At 38.4% G+C, this 15,307-nt stretch overlaps 1 protein-coding gene across 5 annotated transcripts in view; it reads left to right on the forward strand.

The window, feature by feature from the left end:
- Positions 1-14,926, forward strand: part of ASAH2 (N-acylsphingosine amidohydrolase 2) — a 96,275-nt gene extending 81,349 nt beyond the window's left edge. For 4 of the 5 annotated variants that reach the window (XM_081557092.1, XM_081557101.1, XM_081557108.1 and 1 more), the window contains 5 exons: positions 889-984; positions 3,447-3,593; positions 8,751-8,810; positions 12,119-12,207; positions 14,708-14,926. In XM_081557092.1, the coding sequence (XP_081413218.1) occupies positions 889-984; positions 3,447-3,593; positions 8,751-8,810; positions 12,119-12,207; positions 14,708-14,900 (585 nt within the window). In that variant the 3' untranslated portion in view covers positions 14,901-14,926. The remainder of the gene's footprint in view (positions 1-888; positions 985-3,446; positions 3,594-8,750; positions 8,811-12,118; positions 12,208-14,707) is intronic. The other variant, XM_081557129.1, reaches the window with a different exon arrangement.
- The last annotated feature ends 381 nt before the right edge of the window (positions 14,927-15,307 follow it).

Genomic DNA, 15,307 nt, shown 5'->3' on the forward strand with positions numbered 1-15,307 from the left:
CTGTGGAGGCAGAGAACTAACTGATGAAGAAGCTGTAGTTATGATCTGGGTGAGAGGTAAGGATTTGACCAAGGTAAAAGCAGTAAAGAAAGAGGGAAATGAAAGAATTCAAGAGATTTTTAAGGAATGATGACTTGGAGACTTATAGGATGACTGCCAGACGATCCTGGCATAGGCTTCACTGAGATGAAGAATGTTGCAGGGAAAGCTGATATATTTGGAGAGATAAGTTCCATGTTAGATTTGATGAATTGAAGGTTTCTGTGAATAACCAAATCTTTGGACCGCAGGTTAAAGGAGATGTATTTGGTTTTATTTTATAGTTCTGTGGTGGTTAAATGGGCTTCCCAGGTGGCTCAGTGGTAAACAATCTGTCTGCTAATGCAGGAGATGTGGGTTCAATCCCTGGGTCAGGAAGATCCCCTGGAGAAGGAAATGGAAACCCACTCCTATATTCTTGCCTGGGAAATCCCAGGGACAGAGGAGCCTGGCAGGCTACAATCCGTGGGGTCGCAAAAGAGTCGGACATTACTTAGCAACTAAACAACAAGAAGGATGGGTTAAATGTCCTTTTCCATATGGTTCTATAACCATCCAATTTATTCAGGGTGGTTTCTTTCAAATAAATCCCTCTTTCAAATAAAATGGATTGACTGTCCAAATGGCATGAACCAAGAGACTTCTTTGCCTTTAACAAATAGTTGATGGGAACCATATACTTCAGCTGTTAAACGGAAATACTCACCCTCCTTTGTCATAATTAGTTTTGAATGATGTCAGTTTGGATTATGCAAGATGTCCAATCATCACCTGTCACTAAAATGCAACACCTGCAAATGGATCGAACTATGCAGAATGGGGTACAACTCTGCTCTGCCTCTCCTGCAGGCTCAGCGGTATGAGGCAGCATCCACAATTTATGGACCACATACTCTGTCTGCTTACATCCAGCTTTTCAGAGTCCTTGCTAAGGCCATTGCTACGGTAATCAAAAATTGTATGTTTGTGTGTCTCAGGGGTGGGGAGACGAAGAGGGAAGCAAAAAAGACCTTCCCTTTGACTGTCTTTAAAATCTTTAAAAATCTTTATATTTAAAAATATTATAGCTGTGAGATATCTCTAAAAATTGAAACTGATAAAATGAATTCAGAGTCAGTCAATCATCTTTTGGTGGTGATCACTTTTTTCATATACATTATCTCATATTATCCTCGCAGTCATCGTGTGAAGTATAGAGGTATCATTTTCCCCCAATTTTCAGACGAGCAGATAGTTTTAGAGATGAGAAGTGATCGAGTTTACTATAACTGGGAGTTGAACCAGTGCTCCCTAATCCTGGTCAGTTTCTTTCCATTTGCTTCATGAATTGAGTGGTTTATCAATTCTGACATGTCCATTTTCTGTATTAGAACATCTCTGAAATTGGGATGTATCTTCCAATCAAAGGAATCTTACAATTATATCTTAGCATGTTTTTACTTTCTTGGTTGTTCAAAAATAATAACAGTTATTATAATCAATAGAGCCTTAGATTTGACAAAGTATAAGAGTTGTCTTCAAATGTACATACACATTGTATCTACCTAAAATATGTATACCTAAAATATGTACACCTAAATAAGTTTATTTAAAGAAACAACACTCATGTAAACCTTACCTCTGGTATATAGTTTATATACAAAGGTGCATTCTGGTGGCAGAAGATTAGTCAATATGCAGAATAATGACTTTAAGATAATAAATGATCCTTGTTTAATACCACATAAGCCCCAAAAGGCTGTGAGGCAAGGATGGCATAGCCAAGACAATAAAGTCCTTTCAAAGAAAAAGCTTGGATATATCAAATTGAAACAAAACTGCTATTTCTGTAGGTCAAAATAATGAAATATTGGAAATTTCATATGCCTCCACCTAATTAGCTATTCACTGTGTATTTGAAATCTCAGTAGAAGGAATGTGCTTTAAGATAAATGGGGTTGGCCAAAAAGTTCATTAAGGTTTTTTGTAACGTCTTATGGAAAAACCTGGATAAACTTCTTAGCCAACCCAGTATCTTAATTACCTGATTATTGTTTTATCATAATATACCTTTCAATTTTAGATCTGATAATTTCTTTTCGATTATTTTTAGTTTTTATCATAGTAGAATTATTTTTAGTTTTTATCATAAAACCTGTACCTATTTGTAGAATCTTCAGATTATAAAGATATGTATAAACCTATAAGCCATCTCTAGAGATAACCACTGTTTAACTTTCATGCAATTATAGCTCTTCCCATAGAAATAGAGGCATCAAATTTTATAGTGATATTTAGGAAGTGTGATTCACTTTGCAGAAATTTGTTTCCGAATTTTATGGTTATGTGTCTAAGAATAGCTATGTGATCTTGGGCAAAAATACCACTGAGTATCTGCAAACCTGTTTTCCCATTTACAAAATGGGAATGATAATGAGTAGATTATATGGCTGGTGTAAAGATTAAGTGTATAGAGCAAGAATTAAAGTATATTAAATACATATGACGGAGAAGACAATGGCACCCCACTCCAGTACTCTTGCCTGGAAAATCCCATGGACGGAGGAGCCTGGTAGGCTACAGTCCATGGGGTCGCTAAGAGTCGGATACGGCTGAGCGACTTCACTTTCACTTTTCCCTTTCATGCACTGGAGAAGGAAATGGCAACCCACTCCAGTATTCTTGCTTGGAGAATCCCAGGGATGGCGGAGCCTGGTGGGCTGCCATCTATGGGGTCGCACAGAGTCGGACACGACTAAAGTGACTTAGCAGCAGCAGCAGCAGCAGCAAATACATATGAAGGGCTATTTAAAATTTGAGATTAGAATTTTGGTGGCACTATTAAAGGTGACACATTTTAATGAAAACATAGATTAAACTGGGCATGTTATAGGCTGATCTTAACTTTTAAATTAAAATTATATTTGTTATATTCATTAATTAGCACAGAGAAGGATTTAGGAAAATACTTGGTAGCGACTTTGGATAAGAGAGACTTAATACTTTTTAAGCATTTAAAAGAATAATTACAATGTCATGTTACAGAGGCTGACCATGTGTTCCTATTCAGAGTCATACACGTAAAGAATGGTTGTCCCAGAGTCTAAACTCATGTAGCATAATTCCTAGCTTACACTCAGATTATACTGAGGAGGGGAGCGAAAGTGTTTCCTGTGACCAAAACGTTCTTCTGTCACAAAAGTTAAAATTATGGACATCTAGGCTCTGATTTCAGCAAAGTTCCCCGTATATTTTGTTATAGTTGTTAGCTCTTGGGAAGAGAGAGAAAAAGTGAAAGTGAATGTGTGTGTGTGTGTGTGTGTGTGTGTGTGTGTGTTCCAATGAAGACATTTTGAGGGGGGTGTGGTCAGGGGAAAATGTCTCCACTCTACATTGTATGCCCCTTAAGTAAATGCTCTCTTTTCTAGGATACTGTAGCCAATCTGAGCAGTGGTCCAGAGCCTCCATTTTTTGAAGGACTGATGTCTCCGTTAATTCCAAATATTGCGGATAGAACGCCTGAAGGCACAACTTTTGGGGATGTCCTGCTGCCAGCGAATCCTATATATAGAGTGGTAAGACTTGCAAAGGGATCTTGGGATCCTTCTGAAGCCTATATTTGAAGATGGGGGGAAAGATGTTGTTTAAAAGTCACCACCTGCCTTGAATCATGCCACAGACCAGTTGTTAGCAATGATTTTGAAAATTGTTCTTATCTCTGCAGAGGCTCTGCAAACATGAGAATGGGGAAGTATTGATTTTTCAGATGGCAATTTTGGAAAAATTGAATTTCTAAAATTCAAATTATTCCTTTCTTTCTTTTTTAAAGAGATAGGCATGGAACCATTCATTGCAGCATAGAAAAGTGGTTTCTTAAATCAAGGGTAGGAAAACACATAGAAATGAAGCGGGTTTTCCACCACTAATACTTTATATAGATCTTGTGTCTTGTAACTTTGCTAAATCATGTATTAGTTTCAATAGATTTTTTTTTTTTTTTTGGTGTGGATTCCTTAGAAATGTCTATGTATAGTATGTCATCTGTGAATAAAAGCAGGTTTACTTCTTTTTGAATTTCTTTTCTAGATACCTTTTATTTTTTTCCTTATTGCATTGGCTAGAGTCTCCAATGCAATTTTGAAAAGAAGTTGTAAGAATGGACATCCTTATCTTGTTTCTAATCTTAGGAGGGAAAGTATTCAGTTATTAAGTATAATGTTTTCATTAGAATTTCTGTAGATGCCCTTTATTAGGTTAAAAAATTCCCTTCTATGTCTATTTTGTTGAGAGTTTTTATGAAGAAATGGTGTTGACTTTTTTCCAAATTCTTTTCTGTGTCTACTGAGATGATCATGTGGTTTTTGTTTTTATCTATTAATATCTGTTAATAGATTAATCTATTAATCAACTAATATTTTATTAGTTGATTTTCAGATATTAAATAAATACCCTTTAGTCATGGTATACAATACTTTTTGCATGTTAAATTTGGTTTAACAACATGTGCGCTTCCTTTGTAGCTCAGTCGGTAAAGAATCTGCCTGCAATGCAGAAGACCTGGGTTTGATCCGTGGGTTGGGAAGATCCCCTGGAGAAGGAAATGGCAACCCACTCCAGTTATCTTTGCCTGGAAAATCCCATGGACAGAGGGGCCTGGTGGGCTGCGGTCCATGGGATCTCAAAGAGTCGGGCACAGCTATGAGGGGCATTTGTAGTCTTCTTTTCATGTGTTGTCTTTGCTCTTGCTATCAGGGTAATACTGGTATCAAAGGAGTAGGAAGTGTTTCCTCTCATATTATCTGAAAATGTATGCAAAAGATTAATATTATTTATTCTTTAAATATTGGATCAGATTTACCAGCAAAGTTGTTTAAATTTGGGTTTCTCTTTATGGCAAAATTTTAAATCAATAATTCAATTTCTTTACTCGATTTAGGCGTATTTAGATGTTCTGTTTTTTCTTGAGTTAGTCGTATATCTTTCTAGCAGTTTAATTTGTCTTTAGGAATTTTCCCATTTCATGTAATTGTCTAATGTGTTGGGAGAAACTTGTTCATAACATTCCCTTATAATTCTTTTAATTCCTGTAAGGTCAATAATGATGTCCCCTCTTTCTTCCTGGTTTTGCTGACTTGTGTTTTCAAAGAGCCATCCTTTAGCTTCATTGATTTTATCTGTTGTTTTTCTATTTCATTGGTTTTTGCTCTAGTGTTTAATTTCCTTCCTTCTGCCTGCTTTGATTTTATTTTGCACTTCTTCTCATTTCTTAAGGTGGATGCTTAGGTTATTTTTATGTGTAGTGTCCTTTTATAAATTCCTCTGTTGGTTTTTTACTATGTATATTTTTAGCTATTTCCCTGATATCAGGGACTTGGAAAAGAACTCTGTTTCTGCTCTTAACCTTTCACTCTCAATACTTCTGACAGCAATTGTGTGGAGGTTCCCCCACAGTAATTGTGGACATCCTATTCCCTGTGGACACCAATTTGATGCCCTACAATTCAATTCTGATGTTATTTACTTGGAGTTAAGGGGTCGCACAGAGTCGGACACGACTGAAGCGACTTAGCAGCAGTAGCAGCAAGGGCTCAGTGGGCTTCCCTTGTGGCTCAGATAGTAAAGAATCTGCCTGCACTGCAGGAGACCCAGATTTGATCCCTGGGTTGGGAAGAGTCCCTGGAGAAGGGAATAGCTACCCCACTCCAGTGTTCTTGCTTGGAGAATCCCATGAACAGAGGAGCTCAGTCCATGGGGTTGCAAAGAGTTGGACCCGTCTGAGCTGCTAACACTTTCACTGTTTGGTTTTTTTTTTTCCCACAAAGGCTCAATTCCACAAGACAGCACCCTCTCTTACCACTTCCTTCTCCCCATACACACATATTTCAGACACCAATGGCAAATCTAAGTTGTCACCTGTGCTTCTAACAGCCTGGTTATAAATTGAAGATGCTCTGGCTATAAATTGGAGATTCTCCTCCTCAGGTTTAATAACTTGCTAGAACAGCTCACAGAACTTTGGAAAATAGTCTACTTACTAGATCACCAGCTGATTATAAAAGGATACAACTCAGGAACAACCCATGGAAGAGATGTGTAGAGCAAGGTATGGGGGAAGGAATGCAGAGCTTCTCCAGGCATTCCACCTTCCAGAATCTCTGCGCATTCACCAGCCTGGAGGCCCTCTGAATCCCATGCTTCAGGGACTTTTGTGGAGGCTTCCTTACCTGGGCATGATTGACTAAATCATTGGCCGTGGGTAGTTAACTCGCCCTCTAGCTCTTTTCCCTCCCTGGAGATCAGGGAGTTGGAGTTGAAAGTTCTAACTCTCTAATCACATGGTTTGTTCCCCTGAAAACTAACTCCCATTCTGAGGTTATGCAGAAGCCCCCAGCCACCAGTCATGTTATTTTCAGCCCAAAAGACACTTTAGTAGAGATTTAATGGCCTTCCCCACTCTGGTTGAGCTATAGTACCACAGAGGAGGAGCACAACCCTGGTAAGAAAACCAAAAACTTGTACTGTGCTTACCTTAAGTTTAGTTGTTTTAATGAACAAACATTTCTCAGTTTGCAATTATTTGAAGTGCCAGAATGGTTATTTTTAGAGTTACATGTGATCCAGCCGTCCCACTTTGGAAGTATATCCAGAGCAAACTCTGATTTGAAAAGATACATGCACCCCACTGTTCATAGCAGCACTATTTACAATGGCTAAGGCATGGAAGCTACCTAAATGTCCTTCAACAAATGAATGGATAAAGAAGATGTGGTATATATAATATACAATAAATACTAAGCCATGAAAAAAATGAAATAATGCCATTTGCAGCAGCATGGATGTACCTAGAGATTATCATACTAAGTGAAATATGTCAGGCAGAGAAAGACAAATATGGTATCACTTATACATGGAATCTAAAATATGATACCAGCAAACTTACTTACAAAACAGGAACAGACTTATAGCCATAGAAAATAAACTTTTGGTTACCAAAGGGGAAAGGGATGGGGGGAATAAATTAGGAATTTGTGATTAGCAGATACAAACCACTATGTAGAAAATAAACAATAACGTTCCACTAGGAGAAGGCAATGGCAACCCACTCCAGTACTCTTGCCTGGAAAATCCCATGGACAGAGGAGCCTGGTAGGCTGCAGTCCATGGGGTCGCTGAGAGTTGGACACGACTGAGCGACTTCACTTTCACTTTTCACTTTCACGCATTGGAGAAGGAAATGGCAACCCACTCCAGTGTTCTTGCCTGGAGAATCCCAGGGACAGGGGAGCCTGGTGGGCTGCCGTCTATGGGGTCGTGCGGAGTCGGACACGACTGAAGCAACTTAGCAGCAGCAGCAGCAGCAGTGTAGCACAGGGAACTATATTCAATATCTTTTAATAACCTATAATAACCTAAAATGAAAGTGAATATCAAAAAAATATATAATTGAATCACTGTACACCAGAAATGAATATAACATTGTAAACTGACTATATTTAAAAAAATAAAATAAAATTTAAAAGTGGTTATTTTTGATAGTTTTGTCAATATACGTAGTTGCTTTTTAGGGAAAGGACATACTGACCTCCTCATGCTGCCATGTGAGAAATGTCTGTTCTATAGCACTACCATTTGAATTGCCACATTTGATCTGTAGAGGGATTGTCTCTCGTTAAGATGAGTGTGAGTGAACAGGAATTGTGATGGTAGGAAAAAAATCAAGGACAACAACATGTAAGGATTAGGTAAAATTTGGCTAATCATGTGCAAATTTTATTTTTTAAGTGAACCATGGTATGGTTTGCAGGGATGATTGCTCTATATAAAGGATAGAGTGAATTTTGCAGAAAATTTTAACTGCTGTTGAAACATTTTGCTAGCCATTGGTGAGGCTGGCTAATTTGATACTCTCACTGGTGAAAATGAAGAAAATTAGAAAAAATAAATTGATGGTAGTTATTCAGGGGAGTTAACAGTAAATAATTGAGCTGCACATCTCTGTTTAGATGGTCATCATTGATTATGAACCCATGGAATATTTTTATCAAAAAATGTTTTTAATACGGGCTAGGTCTTGGAGCATAGGTAGGAGTTTATAGTGCCCATCAAGAGACCTGGATCTCCTGCGTTGCAGGCAGGTTCTTTACTGGCTGAGCCACCAGGGACGCCCCAAGACATACCACCTGTAGGTATATGGACTATAGAGGGCTTAAGGTGGAGCAGCAAGTGGGAACTTACCTGTAAAAGGTCTTGTGTACCATGGTAAGTCATGTGAGGACTTATTTGTTAGTTTGTTATTTAAAATATTTTTTTGATGTATAAATGACATACAGTAAACTACATCTTTAAAAAGTACAGTTTGGTAAGTTTTTACCATTAAGGGCATCTACTTCTTGAGTAATCTTTAGTAATTTCTATATCTTGAGGAATTTTTCCATTTCATCTCATCTAAGTTATTTGGATTTGTAGATATATAGCTCTGTATCTTCATCTATATCTGAATCTACCAAAAGCAAATTCATTGATCCAAAATTCTGAAGTAATTTACTGGGTCCAAATTCCTGTTCCCATTGTTACAAGGGTATTTCCTCTAATATTCTCAGAAGATTCAATTAATTACAATATAATCTCTACAGGTACCCAAGACTCCTAGGAATGTTTCATAAATAATGGCCCATATATGAGCATGGAAAAATACTATTATTAGAACTCATGAAATGAGTTTTTATTTTCAGGGGGAAGTTGTTGAAGTTACCTTTGTAGGTGCTAACCCAAAGAATTCAGCAGAAAACCGGGTAAGCATTAATGATTCTTTTTATGAATTTAAGTCCACTTCTTTAGCCTTTCACTTGCGTATCCTTCTGAAGATTAAAAAATAAAGATAAAATGTTCCAACTTGCTTTTCATCATATTTTATAAGTGTGAAAATTTTCAAGGGGAACAGTTAATGTAGAGTTGGGTCTAAAAAAATAGCCCCCAAGAAATATTTAATTGGCCCTACTTAGGACCACATATAGCACAATGCATAGAGAACTGCATTGTCTCTTGAGATGATGTAGATTTGAATACAATTCCCACTTACGAATTCCAATTTTAAAACTCTACTGAATTTGATAAAATAATCCAAGGGCCAGTGTGAAGTGTATCTTTGATTCCTTTTCACCACTCTTTGGCTCCTCTCCTCTTCGGCACCCCTGACTCTGGTCCTGCTTCCATGGTTGTGGAATGATCATGGATCCCTGAGCAGACACTCTAGTAGCTGGGGCCCTGGCCCACATGCTTTCCTTTTTCTTGCACTGGCCATTTCCCTACTCCTTACTACTGGCACTAATTAAGTGTTTATTTATTAATCTTGAAAAATGACACGAGAAATACAGATTCCATGTAAAAACAGACAGTACAGAAGTTCTTAAAATAGACTGTGAAAGCACCTCTCTTTTCATGAACATTTTTAGAGGCAGTCGCTGTTACCAATTTCTTACACATCATTTCATACTTTTTTGTCATATATCTGTATTTATGTATATGATAAAGTGTATATTATCTATGAATAAAATGAAGTAATTTTATTCCTCTGGAACTCCCTTGGAATGTTCTTATAACTATATAAGCAATAACTAGATATGTTTTATCTGTAAGATTTCAAACACTAAAGACATATATAGAAGAAAAAGAAAATGGGTCCATGAAAGTGATTTCAAGGTGAGATTTTTTTCTGTGGCAGAGAATGCATTCACTCTATGGAAGAGTCATTCCTCCCAGAACCCACTGTTGCCTATTATCCAAAAAGCCTTTCTTTCAAGTGAGCCTTCCCATTTCTGTTTATTAAAATATGATTCCTTTGATAAAAGTTGTGACAATGTGACATTGTCAGATATAATATTGGGAAAGATTTTTCTACTGCTTGGATAGTCAACATGCACCTGTTTGAAATAATTTCTCTAGGCAGTCAAGTCATGTCAGAATATTTACATGTTTGCAACTTTATTTTCTAAAGATATTAAACTGTTGTAGCAAGACTGCAGGATTAGCTGTCACCTGACATCCTTAGGGTGGAGAAATACTATCATCATTATTGCCTGGAGAAGCAGGAGACTAAACTATGAGAACAGAATTAATTCCTGAGGCTGTTTTGGGACTTGGCATAAAACAATTTCTGGTACCCTTTACTATTAGTGATCATCACATCCTTACCACTATGTGTTGAATGCTTACCATGTGCAATTGCTAGGCTAAAGGCTTTACATACATCATCACATCAATCTATTTAATCCTCCCTACTACCCAGTGGGGAAGCGCTACAGTGGCTCAGACCGTAAAGCGTCTGCCTGCAATGTGGGAGACCTGGATTCGATGCCTGGGTTGGCAAGATCCCCTGGAGAAGGAAATGGCAATCCACTCCAGTACTCTTGCCTGGAAAATCCCATGGATGGGCAGCCTGGTAGGCTACAGTCCATGGGGTCGCAAAGAGTCAGACATGACTAAGCGACTTCACTTACCTTACCTTACCACCCAGTGAGATACATTTTATTATCTTTGTTTTACAGATGAATAAAGTGAGACCGAGAGAAATAAAGTAACTTGCATGAACTAATTGTGTATCTAGAAGAGATTAAGGTTGGGAGGCGAGGAGAGGATGGTGACAGAGTTTGCACATTTGGTGTCCAAGCCTTGTTAGAGAACAAGATCTGCACTCTAGACCTATACACTGGGGCCCTTCCTGTTTCCTTCTCCACTGAAGCCCTTCTCAGTGTCACTCTGCCCTAAATGGCCATGAACAATTCTCTTTGCAAGTCACTGTGGTTATGGAAACTTTTTTTTTAATTTATTGAATATTATCCATTAGTTGAGTAATCAGGGCTTCCCTGGTAGCTCAGATGGTAAAGAATCTGCCTGCAATGCAAAGACCCGGGTTCAATTCCTGGAGAAGAAAATGGCAACCCATTCCAGAATTCTTGCCTAGAGTATCCCATGGATAGAAGAACCTGACGGGCTACAGTCAGTGGGGTTGCAAAGAGACATGACTGAGCGAGTAATTAAAGTTGAGTAATTAAAGAAGAATTTTAAAGAATCCCATGGTCCAGCTATAAATAAGTGATTCATTCAGCACAGTTTATTTGAACACCTGTAAATGACAAGGTTGTAATGGATAAAGGTGAATTAGACACAAGTCCTGGCTTCTCAGGTGGCTCAGTGGTAAACAATCTGTCTGTCAAGCAGGAGATAGGCTTTGATCCCTGGGTTGGGAAGATCCCCTGGAGAAGGAAATGGCAACTCACTCCAGGATTCTTGCCTGGGAAATCCCATGGACAGAGGAGCCTGGTGGGCTACACAAAAGAGTCGGCCATGACTTATCAACTAAACAACAGCAACCTGATCTTAAGGGCCATGATCTAAAGATTTTTAAGGAAAATTGGAGATTCATGGCCTTTGTATGTTTTATTATTATATTATTTAAGTATGTGCTTTATTTGAAGCTGAATTCTTGGTCTAAAACAAATTACTATGACCAATGTGGAAAATTTTATTTTCCCAGTGGAAAATGTGGTTATGATGTGGTTTCTAGGCATCCATTATGACAAAATACAAGGATTGCTTTTAGCTCCCCAGGAGTAAGAAGATTTACATATACTTTTCAATTTGTTCACTCAGACAGGTATATACTAATAACTCGTTTACCTGGAGATGTAAACATGAGGAAATTATCCCACTTTTCCCTCCTAAATCTGGAGGTGACTAGAGAAAGTCTTAGAATACAGATCAATGAACATGTCAGAAATGGTTTGCTGCCTTTCCTAAATCTTGTTTTATTTAGTCTCTTCTTTGCTCTAATTTCCAAAATTTGCTGTCAGCTCTAAAATTGTTCTTCATTCAATTTTCTAAAGAGAAGTCATGGTTTTTAATAGACTGGATGAGTTAACATTCTGAAGACATTGCATAGATTGTTAAGAGGAACACCTGACGATTTGTATGAAATTCTAATACATATACTCATTAGATCTCGGGAGGTTAGCAATGGTCAACAGGGAATTATGGGGTTTCTACAGTTAGATTTCTTCTGTGACTGTGCAGTGTCTGATCAGTTATATTAATTGCATTTCAGACCCATCAGACCTTCCTCACTGTGGAGAAATATGAGGCCACATCAGCAACATGGAAGATAATGCATAATGATGCCTCCTGGGAGACTCGGTGAGCATGTCTGTTGAATATTTTGTCTTTCAAGCCCTGGAAAGAGTTGGTTAGTAATGCAGAGAAGACAAATGGGAAAACTAACTCAGTGCATGATATTAATGATATCAAATTCCCCAAAAGCCTTCTGGCTTTATTTAGTTGATTTATTAGATTTCATCTTGATCCTATTTTTCTGCAAAACAATGTGCTGTGTGTGTCTGTAAGATTAGGTGCTAATGAGGTTATGACTTCCATGCTTACAAATATCTGATAGTTTTGTTTTTTTCTATGGTCACAGACATAACCCCTAAAAGCTAATTAGTCTTCCTGCAGAGTGGTTGCAAGGCCTGCTCGGTGAAGGTGTATGAGATGGCTCTGTGGAGCTTGATATTTCTCCTGAGACAATAATGAATCTATACTTACCATGTGTTGCATGTTTGTATGCGGTCAATGATTCTTCATTTGAATTACTAAAATACATTAAGCTTGAGTGTTTAATTCTTGCTGACCCAAGTAGGAAAGGAATATGCTTATAGAGTTTCCTCAGAGAAACTTTTCTCTGTGCTTTTTGTTATCAAATACCTGAGCTGAATAGATAATATGAAGATTTGAAACTATGTTTGGAAATGTTTCCGTTCCTATGTATATAAATTTCACACCACGAAACAGTAGTATGGACATGAGCAAAATTTTTGGTCATTTGGTCTAATTCAAATGACCTCAAGCTAAGTGATTATTTGTATGTTAGTTTGGTTTCCATGGTTAACTGGAAATAGAGATTTGACCTTATTGTGGCCTATTTGATAGCCTCCCAAAATTATGGGCATAATGTTTCCTCTGATCTTTAAGACTCTGGGTAATATTTAAACAAGTAATACATGCATATTTATTGTTAAAATATGGTTATACAGGTAACAAAAAAAGATAATTTAGTTTCAAAAGCCTGACATCAGAATAGTAGTTAACACCACAGAGAAGGCGATGGCACCCCACTCCAGTACTCTTGCCTGGAAAATCCCATGGACAGAGGAGCCTGGTAGGCTGCAGTCTATGGGGTCGCGAAGAGTCGGACACGACTGAGCGACTTCACTTTCACTTTTCACTTTCATACATTGGAGAAGGAAATGGCAACCCACTCCAGTGTTCTTGCCTGGAGAATCCCAGGGACGGCAGAGCCTGGTGGGCTGCCATCTATAGGGTCGCACAGAGTCGGACACGACTGAAGCGACTTAGCAGCAGCAGCAGTTAACACCAAGGAAATGTAGTATTCAGCCTTGTTCTCAAGCAGCAGTATCACCAGGTATTTATAGAGAACTCTGGACCTATCACTGAGGAAACATAGGATGCTGAGCACACCCTTCTGCCCAGGGGGTTTATCCTCTACGTAACTGAGAGTATCGGTCAGTTTGCCCATTGTGCCTTTCTATTTAGTAGCTGACCTCCCTGCCATGATCTACAAGGAACAACGTGATCTGATTCCATCTGATTCTATCATCTCAACCATTCTGCCTTGATCCTGCTCACGTGCATTCTGTCTCTTGGCTGCACCAAGTTTGCTTCTGCTTCAGACACTTTGCATTCTCTGTTCCTTCTTTCTAGAATATTCTACTAGACATGTGTGCGTTCAGTGTAAAGGACATCTCCTGAGAGATCCCTCTTTTACCTTCTTCATTTCACTTATCCTTTTAGCTTTACTTTTAAATTATTTATTCTTTTTGGCTGCGCTGGGTCTTCAATTGCTGCTCTCAGGCTTTCTCTAGTTGCAGCAAGCAAGAACTACTCTTCATTGCAGTGCATGGGCTTCTCATTGCAGTGGCTTCCCTTGTTGTGGACAGCACAGGCTCTAGGGCGCATGGGCTCAGAAGTTGTGGTGCTTGGGCTTCGGTGCTCTGCGGCATGTGGGAACTTCCCAGACCAGGGATGGAAATTATATCTCTTGCCTTGGCAGGTGGATTCTTAACCACTTGACCACAAGGGAAGCCCCTCACTTTTCCCTTTTAAAATTGTTTGTTGGTTTACTTTTTTATTGCCTTTTTACTACGCTTGTCTTAGTTTGACCATAAGCTCTGTGAAACTTCGGACCATGTCTTTCTCATTCACTATGGTATTCTCAGTACCTCTAGCATAGAGTCTGGCGCATGAGCTCATGAAATGCATATTTTGAACAAATGAATCTAGATGCAAAAAGTGTCAAGTTGAAGTAGAGGATGACAAGGGCTACTATAGCAATTCTAAAGCAGGGGACATCCTTTGTTCTGAATATCAGATAAGGCTATCCTAGGATAGAATTTAGGTAGTTAGGTAGAACAAGTAAAGATATTTCTACAAATGACTGTTTCTTGAAGATCTGCTTCTAGGAAGTATTTATCCCTGTTTTGTTCAGTGCTATATTCTCAATATCTAGTAGAGTGCCTTGCTTATTGTGTACTCTTTTAATATTCATTTATTGACTAATTGAACACTTTTTAATTGCACATTTTTAAGAGTAAAATTGGGTTTGTTTGTTTCCTACCAACAGTTTCTATTGGCACAAAGGATCACTGGGTCTTAGCAATGCAACGATACAGTGGCACATTCCAGATACTGCCCAGCCTGGAACCTACAGAATAAAATACTTTGGACACAGTCGGAAGCAGGACTTACTCAATCCCACTGTCCTACTTTCATTTGAAAGCACTCCCTCTGTTTTTGAAGTCATAACTACTTGGTGAAAAGTTGATAAAACATTTAAAGAGCAGCTGTACTCTGTATGATTTATCTGACTGATTTCATGTGAATGTAATCTATTATGATGACTTCAGTAACTGTCCTTTGGGGACAGATAGTTTATGGCTAATGGGACAGGTGTGTGTGTTTGTGTGTGTGTGTGTGTGTGTGTGGGTGAGAGAGAGAGAGAGAGAGAGAGAGAGAGAGAGAGAGAGAGATGTGTATCCTGTTTACCTTGCTATTTGTAGCTTACTTTTACCTTATGGTTGCTGCCTAAAGCATAATTTCCCTTGGGGCCCTGAGGCTATTTTAAGAGACAGTTCCCCTCAATATGGAACCTCTGAGATGTTAGTGAGAGTGGTTGAAGATGTGTGAACAATGATTAAACTACTTATTTATAGAAATTATGGAA

This window comes from Giraffa tippelskirchi, chromosome 2 (assembly GCF_054371585.1).
Source record: "Giraffa tippelskirchi isolate mGirTip1 chromosome 2, T2T-mGirTip1v1.2.pri, whole genome shotgun sequence".
NCBI classification, from domain to species: Eukaryota; Metazoa; Chordata; class Mammalia; order Artiodactyla; family Giraffidae; genus Giraffa; species Giraffa tippelskirchi.